Below are 13,431 nucleotides of genomic sequence, written 5' to 3' on the forward strand. Positions count from 1 at the left end.
AGAACCCAGCACTCCCACTTCGCCCAGTCCAGGGCACCCCAACACACCTGAAAAGCTAGACCTGGATTTAAAAGCATATCTCATGATGATGGTAGAGGACATTAAAAAGGACTTTAATAACTCACTTAAAGAAATACAGGAGAACACTGCTAAACAAGTAGAAGACATTAAAGAGGAAGCACAAAAAAATCCCTTAAAGAATTGCAGGAAAACACAACCAAACAGGTAATGGAATTGAATAAAACCATCCAAGACCTAAAAAGGGAAGTAGACACAATAAAGAAAACCCAACGTGAGGCAACGCTGGAGATAGAAACCCTAGGAAAGAAATCTGGAACCATAGATGCGAGCATCAGCAACAGAATACAAGAGATGGAAGAGAGAATCTCAGGTGCAGAAGATTCCATAGAGAACATCGGCACAACAATCAAAGAAAATGGAAAATGCAAAAAGATCCTAACTCAAAACATCCAGGAAATCCAGGACACAATGAGAAGACCAAACCTACGGATAATAGGAGTGGATGAGAATGAAGATTTTCAACTCAAAGGACCAGCAAACATCTTCAACAAAATTATAGAAGAAAACTTCCCAAATCTAAAGAAAGAGATGCCCATGAACATACAAGAAGCCTACAGAACTCCAAATAGACTGGACCAGAAAAGAAATACCTCCCAACACATAATAATCAGAACAACAAATGCACTAAATACAGAATACTAAAAGCAGTAAGAGAAAAAGGCCAAGTAACATATAAAGGCAAGCCTATCAGAATTACACCAGATTTTTCACCAGAGACTATAAAAGCCAGAAGATCCTGGACAGATGTTATACAGACACTAAAAGAACACAAATTCCAGCCCAGGCTACTATACCCAGCCAAACTCTCAATCAACATAGATGGAGAAACCAAAGTATTCCACGACAAAACCAAATTCACACATTATCTCTCCACGAATCCAGCCCTTCAAAGGATAATAACAGAAAAAAAAAAAAAACAATACAAGGACGGGAACCACACCCTAGAAAAAATAAGAAGGTAATCCCTCAACAAACCTAAAAGAAAACAGCAACAAGAACAGAATGCCAACTTTAACAACAAAAATAACAGGAAACAACAATTACTTTTCCTTAATATCTCTTAATATCAATGGACTCAACACCCCAATAAAAAGACACAGACTAACTGTGGTCTCCCTTCCCCCCAGCCTGGAACCTGCCTGCTCTAGGGTGGAGCTACCGGCTCATTCGTCCTGCCACGCCCACTGCTGGAACCTGCCCTCTGCTGCCTGGAGTCACACACGTGTTCGTCCTGCTACTGGACCCTGAGTTACTTGGCGGGAAATTGGGTTCCCTCCCCCTTCCTTTATAAACTGAGTGTCTGGAAATATTAAATTGAGTCTTGATCAGAGTCTTGTCTTGACTCCATTGTTTCTTCCGCCCTATCTAGTTACCTCTCTTTGCAGGGAACTGCCATTCTCAGTGAACCGTTCGTGTTGTGGACCGCGGGCGGGCCGCAACAGTTGGCGCCAGAACTGGGACCTGAAGAATGGCAGAGAGATGCTAAGAGAAACGATTGCTGTGTGGAGCTCCACAAGAAAGGAAAGAATCTTCGTATCGGAGGAGCATCGGAGCAACGGACAGGTACACATGCTAGCGCTAGCCTAAAAAATTTCAGTTTTGAAAGTGTTGCTGGGGATGCAGTAGGATACGAACAAGTTTGAAGCAGTGCTGACCCAACACTGTTTCTGCTTGGGGTCAGCAGTTCGTAAATCGGAACTAGATACGGAGACAGGCGGTGTGCCGCAGTTTTTTAGAAAACTGCTTAGGTGGAAGAAAGAAGGGTTCAAAATCATGGATCAGGCAATTGTGTTTAGTTTTCAGGAGTTGCTTAAGGATAAAGGAAATTCATACCGGAGAAGGTATGGGCTAAGCTGAGACAGCGTTAAGCCCGAGCGCTGGTTCACTTAGGTTCAGCAGTGAAGCTTAAGAGGAGCTAGGCACAGGCGGTAGGCCGTGGCTAGAAAAAAGCTACATTGTTAGGTGTGAGAAAGGAAAGGGTTTATTAAAAGGAAATTAATACAGGCAGATTGCCGCAGTTATAAAAACTGCATCATGAGGGAGGAAATTGTCCCAAATAGCAGGAGTACTCTGCCCCATTTTGTGTCTTGTTTATGTCTGGTGCACCAATCTGTTCTCGTGTTCAATTCATGTATGTTCGTGTCCAGTCTGTATGAATGAATGTTCTATGTTTTATGTTGGATAATAAAAATGGTATAAAAAACTTTATCTGCAAGGCCGAGAGCTGCCACGTGTTTCAGCCAAAAACCAGACACGTGGCCTAAGGCAGCCCTAGAGGCTGAGTCTCTTAAGATATTTCTAGTTTAGATAATGATTAATGTGGTTCCTATCCTAAATAGTAAAATTTAAGATAAGATATAAAGCAATGCCTCTTTATTAAAGCGTTAAAGCTTGCTTTAATAGGTATTCATAGGTATTAATTGATATCCAAACTTCGTAATATGATAGTAATGCTTCTAATATTGATTTTAACAGTGATAAATTGTTTTAAACATAGGTTTTGCTTTCCCAAAGTTGTAGGTATTATCCTAACCTTGCACAAAAACTTAAAAATTATGGTTAAAACTGCCATTGTTCCATTGACTGCAGCTTGAAGTTTGATTGCAAATTTAAGATTGATGCTCAAATTAAAAAGTATTTTACCTTTGAGTCAATACAGGGCTCTGGGCAGTCCCAGAGCGGCTTGTGGCCCTTTCTTTTGTTTTGCAAACAATGCCTAAAAAAGTTTTTCCCTGTGTTCAAGAAAATTTCTTTTTAACAGTGTTACAGATCTATTCAAATGTTTAAAATAATGCTTAAATTCAAAGATTTTTGCTTCTAGTAAACTGGTAATCACTAGAAAATTTTGCCTCTATGTATGGCTAATATAGCTTTACATTATGTAAGAAAAATGTTTATTGTTTCTGCTTCTTTACAAGAAGCCAAAAGTTTTAATCTTTCAGTATATATTGTTTCCTAAGTGAAAAGTATTTTATTAACTAATGCTTCTCAAGGGAAGTTTACCTTAAATCCTTGCTCTCACCCAAAAGATTCAGAGACAGTATCCTTTTGTTATTTGGTGTTTTGGTTTGCTGCAAAAGGTTTTACAAAAAATAAAGAAAGCTTTTATAATTGTTGTTAATTGGTAATTAAAAATTAGTTGTGCCCGAGACAATTCTTTGGCCAGAAAAAACATTATTGTAAAGTCATTTTTCTCATCCTCCCAGCCGATCGTTAGCCCACGTGGGCCCAACTAGCTGCTGTGGAGCGGAGTCTTAAGACACAGTTGCCCCTATTCCAGCACAAATAATCTGGTTGTGTGCTGTAGATGGTGTTTTAAAATGCTGAACAATCAAACCTTAATTTATATTGATAGTCAATGCTATATCTCTGAGCTCATAATTACTTAAAATTGTTCGTCCCTCAGATACTATTAATTCTCAAATTTACAATTGCTTATACATATTTCTAGTTAATAAATAAATAAATTATGCACGTGTGACTCTTAATAACTTTTCTAGCTTTCTAGTTACAACCGTTCCTTAAGAAAAATAATTGAAAGTGCAATCAGTCACTGCCCCTTTACAGCCAAATATTTAAAATGTTTTGTCCAAAAAGTTATTAATTCAAAAGGTTAGATATTGTAAAATTTTAAACTTTAACCTCTTAAAAGACAAAAGAGAGAAATTGTATCCCCATATATACTATTTAGTGCATTTCCATGCACACTATTTAAAACATACCTTTATTTTCAAAATTTGAGATTAAAATGTCAAATTTAATAAATGCTTTTTAGTATCTTAAAAGGGTCTACTTATTGGCTTATAAATTGATCCTAAAACAGCTACCTTATTAGGAAAGGGAAAAACAGGTTCTCTCCACAGAACTCTACAGAAGCATATTGGTAATTCGTGTGCTGAGCTGACAGGTAAGTTAACTCAGTGTCCTGATTAAAAGGACTAAAAGATTAAATTCATGTTTTAGATCCATCCTTGCTTGTCATTTTTCCAGTTTAGACTAGCTTCTAGCCTTTTAACTTTATGGCAATAGTACATCAGAGACTGTATATTCAGACTTAGTAAAATTAGTCATTTAATAGAGTCATAATGATTTTTCACTCTTCTTCAGTGTGACCAGCCATTCTAACTCAATCTTAGACTGGTCTAATATTCAGTTCAATTATTAGAGATTCCTATATTCTAAATTACCTAGCAAAGTTAATTCAGAGCATTTCCCCCAAGGTCACCAAAGGCTCATCTTGCCTTTACCTTATTTGTCCTAAACTTTTTGCAAACTGACATTAAAGGTCAGTCTGCAGCGGAACGCCACTGGCACCCAGTTACTTCTAATTCTTATGCATTGGTAAAATGGAAGGACGCCCTGACTAATAAATGGAAGGGTACAGATCCAGTTCTAATCTGGGAAAGGGCTCGGTTTGTGTTTTTTCGAGAGATTAATTAGTCAGATGAACGCACATTCCAAATCTTATAAGTATCACCTTGAGGACTAAAATTCCTCTTTTGCTTAAAATTCAGCTGGAAACTGAAGCTCCTAAAAAAAAAAAGCTGTTTTCCTGCTACTCTCTGAGCCGGCTCCCCCACAAGAGGCCGGAGATTAACTTTAGCTTTACAATTTGCATCTAAGTAAAGTACCTTGACTTCTCCAAACAGAAAATTTACATTACTACACTCTAATTGTTTAGTATTCTTCCTTCTCTCAAGCAGGTCAATCTACATTCTCCGGTTCTCCGCCCCGCCCCTAAGAGCAAACAGGTGGTTCTGCTAATCTCCCTTCCAGGGACATCCCAGCATGTGGCTTTTCAGTCTAAGATAAGATTTAGATTTACCAGGAGAGCTAGGGAAGTAGAAATTTCATATATATTTACAAAGATTAGTTCTTATTTTGATAGATATAGGCTTAGTCCCTTGACTGGCCTCTGGCTTTTCACCCTTGCTGTTACTGCAAGGTGTCCTTAGTTCCTCAGGCTACTGGGAATAACAGGGATGAAGAGGAAAGACTTTCAGCTCCTATTTTAACCAAAATTAATGGTGTTAATACTGACATAATTCTTGTCTAGGCCTTGCTAAATCTGAGGTTGACAAGTCTCACATAGAGGCCTCGCAATAACTCAGAATTGCGATACTGATTCATAATCATATGAATACGGTATGGGTACCGCTTGGCGCAGGAGATCACTGCGGAGGGAAGGTCCAATTTGACCGTTTCTGAGTTCCCTGTGCGACACACCTGATTTGAAAGAGGTTGGTATCTGACTCCAGCTAAAAACCAAAATACTTACGGCTCTGCCTCCCCTCCCCAAAAGATACCAAGAGCCACAGATGTGAGTTGTTACAATACTCACGGGAGGAATCAGGTTAATGTCCACCCAAGTCAAGGTTAAAGGCCCACTCATCTACGGATGAGAAAATCATTTGATCACCTCTGTTAAGCATTGCCTATTTAAACTTAATTAATAGGGGGGAGAGAGATTGGAGACCTTGCTGTTGTAAGAGCAGGCCCTTCACTGCCTCCCACCCAAAAAATAAAAAAGCCAATTGGCCTTGTACTAGGAGCCAGCCAGTCTTAACCTCTTCTCACTGTCCCCCTGCCTGTCACCCAAAATTGTGGATAATTATCAGTTCAGTGTTATTCTAAAATTGTTTAGCTAAACTCAGCCAGGGTTCCAAAGCCCTACTTAAAAGGCAAACAGGTAGCTACCTATTCAGCACTAATTAGCATTATAAAGTCAGAGCCTACAGCCCAGTGCTGGTATTTCAGTCAGTGCTTTTAAGACAGTCTCAGCCAGATACAGTTTACCATTAGAATAGTTAGGGAATCCCACGGAAATAGGTTTTTTCTTTAGCCCTAGGAACTCAGGCAGAACTATTGAACATAGATAATTTTTCTGCCACAGGCCACCCCTTTTTTATTTTTGTTTTGTTATCTAATGGGGGGAAATGTGGTCTCCCTTCCCCCCAGCCTGGAACCTGCCTGCTCTAGGGTGGAGCTACCGGCTCATTCGTCCTGCCACGCCCACTGCTGGAACCTGCCCTCTGCTGCCTGGAGTCACACACGTGTTCGTCCTGCTACTGGACCCTGAGTTACTTGGCGGGAAATTGGGTTCCCTCCCCCTTCCTTTATAAACTGAGTGTCTGGAAATATTAAATTGAGTCTTGATCAGAGTCTTGTCTTGACTCCATTGTTTCTTCCGCCCTATCTAGTTACCTCTCTTTGCAGGGAACTGCCATTCTCAGTGAACCGTTCGTGTTGTGGACCGCGGGCGGGCCGCAACAACTAACAAACTGGCTAAACAAACAAGACCCAACATTTTGCTGCTTAGGGGAAACTCATCTCAGAGAAAAAGATAGACACTACCTCAGAATGAAAGACTGGAAAACAATTTTCCAAGCAAATGGTGGAAGAAACAAGCTGGACTAGCCATTCTAATATCTGATAAGATTGACTTCCAACCCAAAGTCATCAAAAAAGACAGGAAGGGGCAGTTCATACTCATCAAAAATAAAATCCTCCAAGAGGAACTATCAATTCTGAATATCTATGCTCCAAATACAAAGGCAGCCACATTCATTAAAGAAACATTAGTAAATCTCAAAGCACACATTGCACCTCATACAATAATAGTGGGAGACTTCAACACACCACTTTCACCAATGGACAGATCATGGAAACAGAAACTAAACAGGGACACAGTGAAACTAACTGAAGTTATGAATCTAATGGATCTGGCAGATATCTACAGAAAATTCTATCCTAAAACAAAAGGATATACCTTCTTCTCAGCACCTCATGGTACCTTCTCCAAAATTGACCACATAATTAGTCACAAAACAGGCCTCAACAGATACAAAAATATTGAAATTGTCCCATGCATCCTATCAGATCACCATGGACTAAGGCTGATCTTCAATAACAAAATAAATAATAGAAAGCCAACCTTCACGTGGAAACTGAACAACACTCTTCTCAATGATACCTTGGTCAAGGAAGGAATAAAGAAAGAAATTAAGGACTTTTTAGAGTTCAATGAAAATGAAGCCACAACATACCCAAACTTATGGGACGCAATGAAAGCATTTCTAAGAGGAAAACTCATAGCTCTGAGTGCCTCCAAAAAGAAACTAGAGAGAGCACACATTAGCAGCTTGACAACACACCTAAAAGCACTAGAACAAAAGGAAGCAAATTCACCCAAGAGGAGTAGACTGCAGGAAATAATCAAACTCAGGGGCGAAATCAACCAAGTGGAAACAAGAAGAACTATTCAAAGAATCAACCAATCAAGGAGCTGGTTCTTTGAGAAAATCAACAAGATAGATAAACCCTTAGCCAGACTCACTAGAGGGCACAGGGAAAGCATTCTAATTAACAAAATCAGAAATGAAAAAGGAGACATAACAACAGATCCTGAAGACATCCAAAACACCATCAGATCCTTCTACAAAAGGCTATACTCAACAAAACTGGAGAACCTGGATGAAATGGAGAAGTTTCTAGACAGATACCAGGTACCAAAGTTGAATCAAGATCAGGTTAATGATCTAAACAGCCCTATATCCCCCAAAGAAATAGAAGCAGTCATTAATAGTTTCCCAACCAAAAAAAGCCCAGGACCAGATGGGTTTAGTGCAGAGTTCTATCAGACTTTCAAAGAAGATCTAATCCCAGTTCTTCACAAACTATTCCACAAAATAGAAACAGAAGGTACTCTACCCAACTCATTCTATGAAGCCACAATTACTCTGATACCTAAACCACAAAAGGACCCAACAAAGATACAAAACTTCAGACCAATATCCCTTATGAATATTGATGCAAAAATCCTCAATAAAATTCTTGCTAACCGAATCCAAGAACACATCAAAACAATCATCCATCCTGACCAAGTAGGTTTCATCCCAGGGATGCAGGGATGGTTCAATATACGGAAATCCATCAATGTAATCCAGTATATAAACAAACTCAAAGACAAAAACCACATGGTCATCTCGTTAGATGCAGAAAAAGCATTTGACAAGATCCAACACCCATTCATGATAAAAGTCTTAGAAAGATCAGGAATTCAAGGTCCATACCTAAACATGATAAAAACAATCTACAGCAAACCAGTAGCCAACATCAAAGTAAATCGTGAGAAGCTTGAAGCAATCCCTCTAAAATCAGGGACTAGACAAGGCTGTCCACTTTCTCCATACCTATTCAACATTGTACTTGAAGTCCTAGCCAGAGCAATTCGACAACAAAAGGAGATCAAAGGGATACAAATTGGAAAAGATGAAGTCAAAATATCACTTTTTGCAGATGATATGATAGTATATATAAGTGACCCTAAAAATTCCACCAGAGAACTCCTAAACCTGAAAAACAGCTTCGGTGAAGTAGCTGGATATAAAATTAACTCAAACAAATCAATGGCCTTTCTCTACACAAAGAATAAACAGGCTGAAAAAAGAAATTAGGGAAACAACACCCTTCTCAATAGTCACAAATAATATAAAATATCTTGGCGTGACTCTAACTAAGGAAGTGAAAGATCTGTATAATATAAACTTCAAGTCTCTGAAGAAAGAAATTATAGAAGATCTCAGAAGATGGAAAGATCTCCCATGCTCATGGATTGGCAGGATCAACACTGTAAAAATGGCTATCTTGCCAAAAGCAATCTACAGATTCAATGCAATCCCCATCAAAATTCCAAATCAATTCTTCAACGAATTAGAAAGTGCAATATGCAAATTCATCTGGAATAACAAAAAACCTAGGATAGCAAAAACTCTTCTCAAGGATAAAAGAATCTCTGGTGGAATCACCATGCCGGACCTAAAGCTTTACTACAGAGCAATTGTGATAAAAACTGCATGGTACTGGTATAGTGACAGACAAATAGACCAATGGAATAGAATTGAAGACCCAGAAATGAACCCACACACCTACGGTCACTTGATCTTCGACAAGGGAGCTAAAAACATCCAGTGGAAGAAAGACAGCATTTTCAACAAATGGTGCTGGCACAACTGGTTGTTAACATGTAGAAGAATGGGAATCGATCCATTCCTATCTCCTTGTACTAAGGTCAAGTCTAAGTGGATCAAGGAACTTCACATAAAACCAGAGACACTGAAATTTATAGAGGAGAAAGTGGGGAAAAGCCTTGAAGATATGGGCACAGGGGAAAAATTCTTGAATAGAACAGCAATGGCTTGTGCTGTAAGATTGAGAATTGACAAGTGGGACCTCATGAAACTGCAAAGCTTCTGCAAGGCAAAAGACACCATCAATAAGACAAAAAAACCACCAACAGATTGGGAAAGGATCTTCACCTATCCTAAATCAGATAAGGGACTAATATCCAATATATATAAAGAACTCAAGAAGGTGGACTCCAGAAAGTCAAATAACCCCTTTAAAAAATGGGGCTCAGAACTGAACAAAGAATTCTCACCTGAGAAATACCGAATGGCAGAGAAGCACCTGAAAAAATGTTCAACATCCTTAATCATCAGGGAAATGCAAATCAAAACAACCCTGAGATTCCACCTCACACCACTCAGAATGGCTAAGATCAAAAATTCAGGTGACAGCAGATGCTGGCGAGGATGTGGAGAAAGAGGAACACTCCTCCATTGTTGGTGGGATTGCAAGCTTGTACAACCACTCTGGAAATCAGTCTGGCGGTTCCTCAGAAAATTGGACATAGTACTACCGGAGGATCCAGCAATACCTCTCCTGGGCATATATCCAGAAGATGTTCCAACCGGTAAGAAGGACACATGCTCCACTATGTTCATAGCAGCCTTATTTATAATATCCAGAAGCTGGAAAGAACCCAGATGTCCCTCAACAGAGGATTGGATAGAGAAATTATGGTACATTTACACAATGGAGTACTACTCAGCTATTAAAAAGAATGAATTTATGAAATTCCTAGCCAAATGGATGGACCTGGAGGGCATCATCTTGAGTGAGGTAACACAATCACAAAAGAACTCACACAATATGTATTCACTGATAAGTGGATATTAGCCCAAAACTTAGGATACCCAAGATATAAGATACAATTTGCTAAACGCATGAAACTCAAGAAGAATGAAGACCAAAGTGTGGACACTGTGCCCCTTCTTAGAATTGGGAACAAAACACCCATGGAAGGAGTTACATAGACAAAGTTTGGAGCTGTGATGAAAGGATGGACCATCTAGAGACTGCCATATCCAAGGATCCATCCCATAATCAGCTTCCAAACGCTGACACCATTGCATACACTAGCAAGATTTTGCTGAAAGGACCCAGATATAGCTGTCTCTTGTGAGACTATGCTGGGGCCTAGCAAACACAGAAGTGGATGCTCACAGTCAGCTATCGGATGGATCACAGGGCTCCCAATGGAAAAGCTAGAGAAAGTACCCAAGGAGTTAAAGGGATCTGCAACCCTATAGGTGGAACAACATGATGAACTAACCAGTACCCCGGAGCTCTTGTCTCTAGCTGCATATGTATTGAAAGATGGCCTAGTCGGCCATCACTCTAAAGAGAGGCCCATTGGACTCGCAAACTTTGTATGCCCCAATACAGGGGAATGCCAGGGCCAAAAGAATGGGAATGGGTGGGTAGGGAAGTGGGGTGGGGGGTATGGGGACTTTTGGGATAGCATTGAAAATGTAATTGAGGAAAATACATAATAAAAAAATATTAAAAATTAAAAAAAAAGAAAAATTGCCTGTCAGTTTTTAACGGAAAAGTAGTCTCTGTGTGTTTATTATGAGCCTTCCAGATATCCCTGCTTCCAGTTGAGAACCCCGACCCTGTGTCGAGGCTGGACCCGGACACTGACTTCCTCCAATGGTGGACTATGATCTCGAAGTGTAAGATGAATAAATCCTTTCCTCCCCGACTTGTTTTTTTATCAAGGTATTTTCACTGCAGCAGTACAAATCCTAACTAAGACACACACTTAAAAAAAAAAAAAAAAAAAAAAGAAAAGAAAAGAAAAGAAAATATATCTGATGTATTTCTCTTTTCTCCTTTCACCTTTCTGACAAAATCAGGGCTTCACACATCCAAGGCAAGACTATACTTGAGCTGAACCACTAAATCATAGTGTATCTGATGGAAACAATGGTCCAAAAGTAGAAACAAATCAAGTTGTATTTTATGAACAGCCATTGCCACAAAGAAAACCATAGGTCCATTCAAGCAGTGAGCCCAGCCGGATTTCAGAATTCCTATATCTCCTCGGTATGGGTAGGGTAACCTACAGTGAGTATCACAGGCTTGTTCTACCATTGCATGTTGCTATGTGTGGGGCAGCAATCTTGTCATTTTAATCCACCATTCTTCAGTCTAAGAGCTGTTCTTAAGGAACACAACTGAAGAACCTCTGCTGAAAGTCAAATCTAACCATGAGCCTCAGTCTATAAAATATGATCTGTGAAAAACTCTTATGAAAGCCTGAACGTGGTTTTGCATATAGGACAGAGGTGAACTCTTGTGATCAGAGCTATGGCAGACTGTGGTTTTTAAAATAGCTATTGCAAGATTTCCGGTGAACACTTCCCACAAACACAGGCTTTTCTTCAATTCTTCCACACTAGTGAGGGAAAGATTTTTTTATTTTCTCCCTTTCCAGCCCGAGTGGACTTAGCCCACAGCAGAAATGATGATGGCAACACCCACCCACATCTAGATCTAAATAAGAAGCACAGTTTCTACTGGCTGATCTGCCCTCTCTCCACGTGTCACTCTGTGAGGGAACCCAGGCCACCTTCAATGGCAATAGCCGATAGCCTCCACTAAGGTCTTAATATTTGGCTAACAAAAATTGCCAGCCAAGAGAATTCAGTGAGTTTTCACCTCATTCATATTTCTTAAAGCCACACCAGCAAAGGAAAATCTGAGGGAAACAATAAAGGGATGTTACTGGATGAGACCTGTGAGACAGAAAGAAGACCTAACAAGGAAGAGTGGGGGAAAGAAAACATACAAGCAAGCAAGCAAAACAACCCACCAACAAAACACAGAACCTAGGAATTACCTACCTGGTATGACAGAACACAAAGAGGCTAAAAAGAATGCTTGGCTATGCAATGCTTAATACTCAAGAGTCATGTAACAAAAATATCAAATAGACTTACGTAGATATAATTTCACTAGGAAGAGGAAGACAAGTTCCAACAATTAAAATCCTCATCTTTTATAGTAACAGACCAATAAGTACTAGCCAATATGAAATGCAAGAATAGCGCCATGCCATGTTAATACCATCACAAAGGTGGGTGGACGGTCAGCTACAAAAAGATGACACAGCCTTCTGAGAACTGTGGTCTTATGGGCATGAAGGTGAAATCTCATTTAAACATCACTTCAATTTCTTTAAACTACTTTTTGATTGTGATAAATGAAAGTATGTGCTAAGGTTACATACTATTAGTATACTTACTATGGAAATGTTGTTGAAGTAGGAGCTAAAACTGGAGGATTCTTCCAGAACTCATCCAAAAGACTTTGAATAATTTTTCCAAGATCTGAGTGCATTGTAAACTGAAAGTAACAGTAATACATAATGATAGAAACCCTCTCAAAAAAGTGGTAACAAAACTTCTTGTGACTAAATGTCATTCTAAATCTTAACCAATGTTTGCAGGCAGGAATAAATAGAAATGGGGGGCTGAAGTGGGGGCTCCGTGGGTCAGAGCACTTCATGTTCTTGCAGAGGCCCAGGTTCAGTTCCTCACACCTTCATGGCAGCTCACATTCATAAGTGCAGTTCTACATGACCTCTGGCTTCCATGGGCCCTGCATGCATGTGGTGCATGCACACATTTCATACATGTGAGTCACAACACTCATACACATAAAATAAGAAAGAATAAACAGAAAAACAAGAGCACTGTATCAACATGACTTACAACAATTTCTAATATAATCAGTACTATAAATATCAAGTTAAGAGTCTATTCAATCAATAATGGGGCTAAAATATTCCCACACTTCACAATAATTTGATTGTCCAAAGGTAAATAATCAGGGTATATTAAGTTTTTACCTTGTCACATTAATCAACCACATTGTATCCAAAAACTTCAAGTAAATAGTATTCTCCAGGGAAACTTAAAATTACTAATTTCAAGATGAAAATGTCTGTACATTTCAGATTTCAAGAATAATAAAAATGTAATAAATATATTATATTACTCTGAAATAAACTATAGCACATACGTACATTGCTCACTAATGGAGAGGTAACATATAATCCTTGACTATCCATTAAATGATGTCTGATTGGCGGGTAAACACTAATCACTGGCTTTTCCTGAGGAAACTGTGGAGGAAGTAATCTAGAAAAGGAATGACACG

At 39.2% G+C, this 13,431-nt stretch overlaps 1 protein-coding gene across 2 annotated transcripts in view; it reads right to left on the reverse strand.

Moving 5' to 3' along the window:
* Vps37a (VPS37A subunit of ESCRT-I) overlaps window positions 1–13,431 on the reverse strand; it is a 50,943-nt gene that overhangs the window by 21,213 nt on the left and 16,299 nt on the right. For both annotated transcript variants that reach the window (XM_085844007.1, XM_021169390.3), the window contains exons 3-4: window positions 13,298–13,412; window positions 12,515–12,615 (exon numbers count right to left, since the gene is read on the reverse strand). In XM_085844007.1, the coding sequence (XP_085700133.1) occupies window positions 12,515–12,615; window positions 13,298–13,342 (146 nt within the window). In that variant the 5' untranslated portion in view covers window positions 13,343–13,412. The remainder of the gene's footprint in view (window positions 1–12,514; window positions 12,616–13,297; window positions 13,413–13,431) is intronic.

Source organism: Mus caroli, unplaced genomic scaffold (assembly GCF_978045245.1).
Source record: "Mus caroli unplaced genomic scaffold, Mus_caroli_1 scaffold_10, whole genome shotgun sequence".
NCBI lineage: Eukaryota > Metazoa > Chordata > Mammalia > Rodentia > Muridae > Mus > Mus caroli.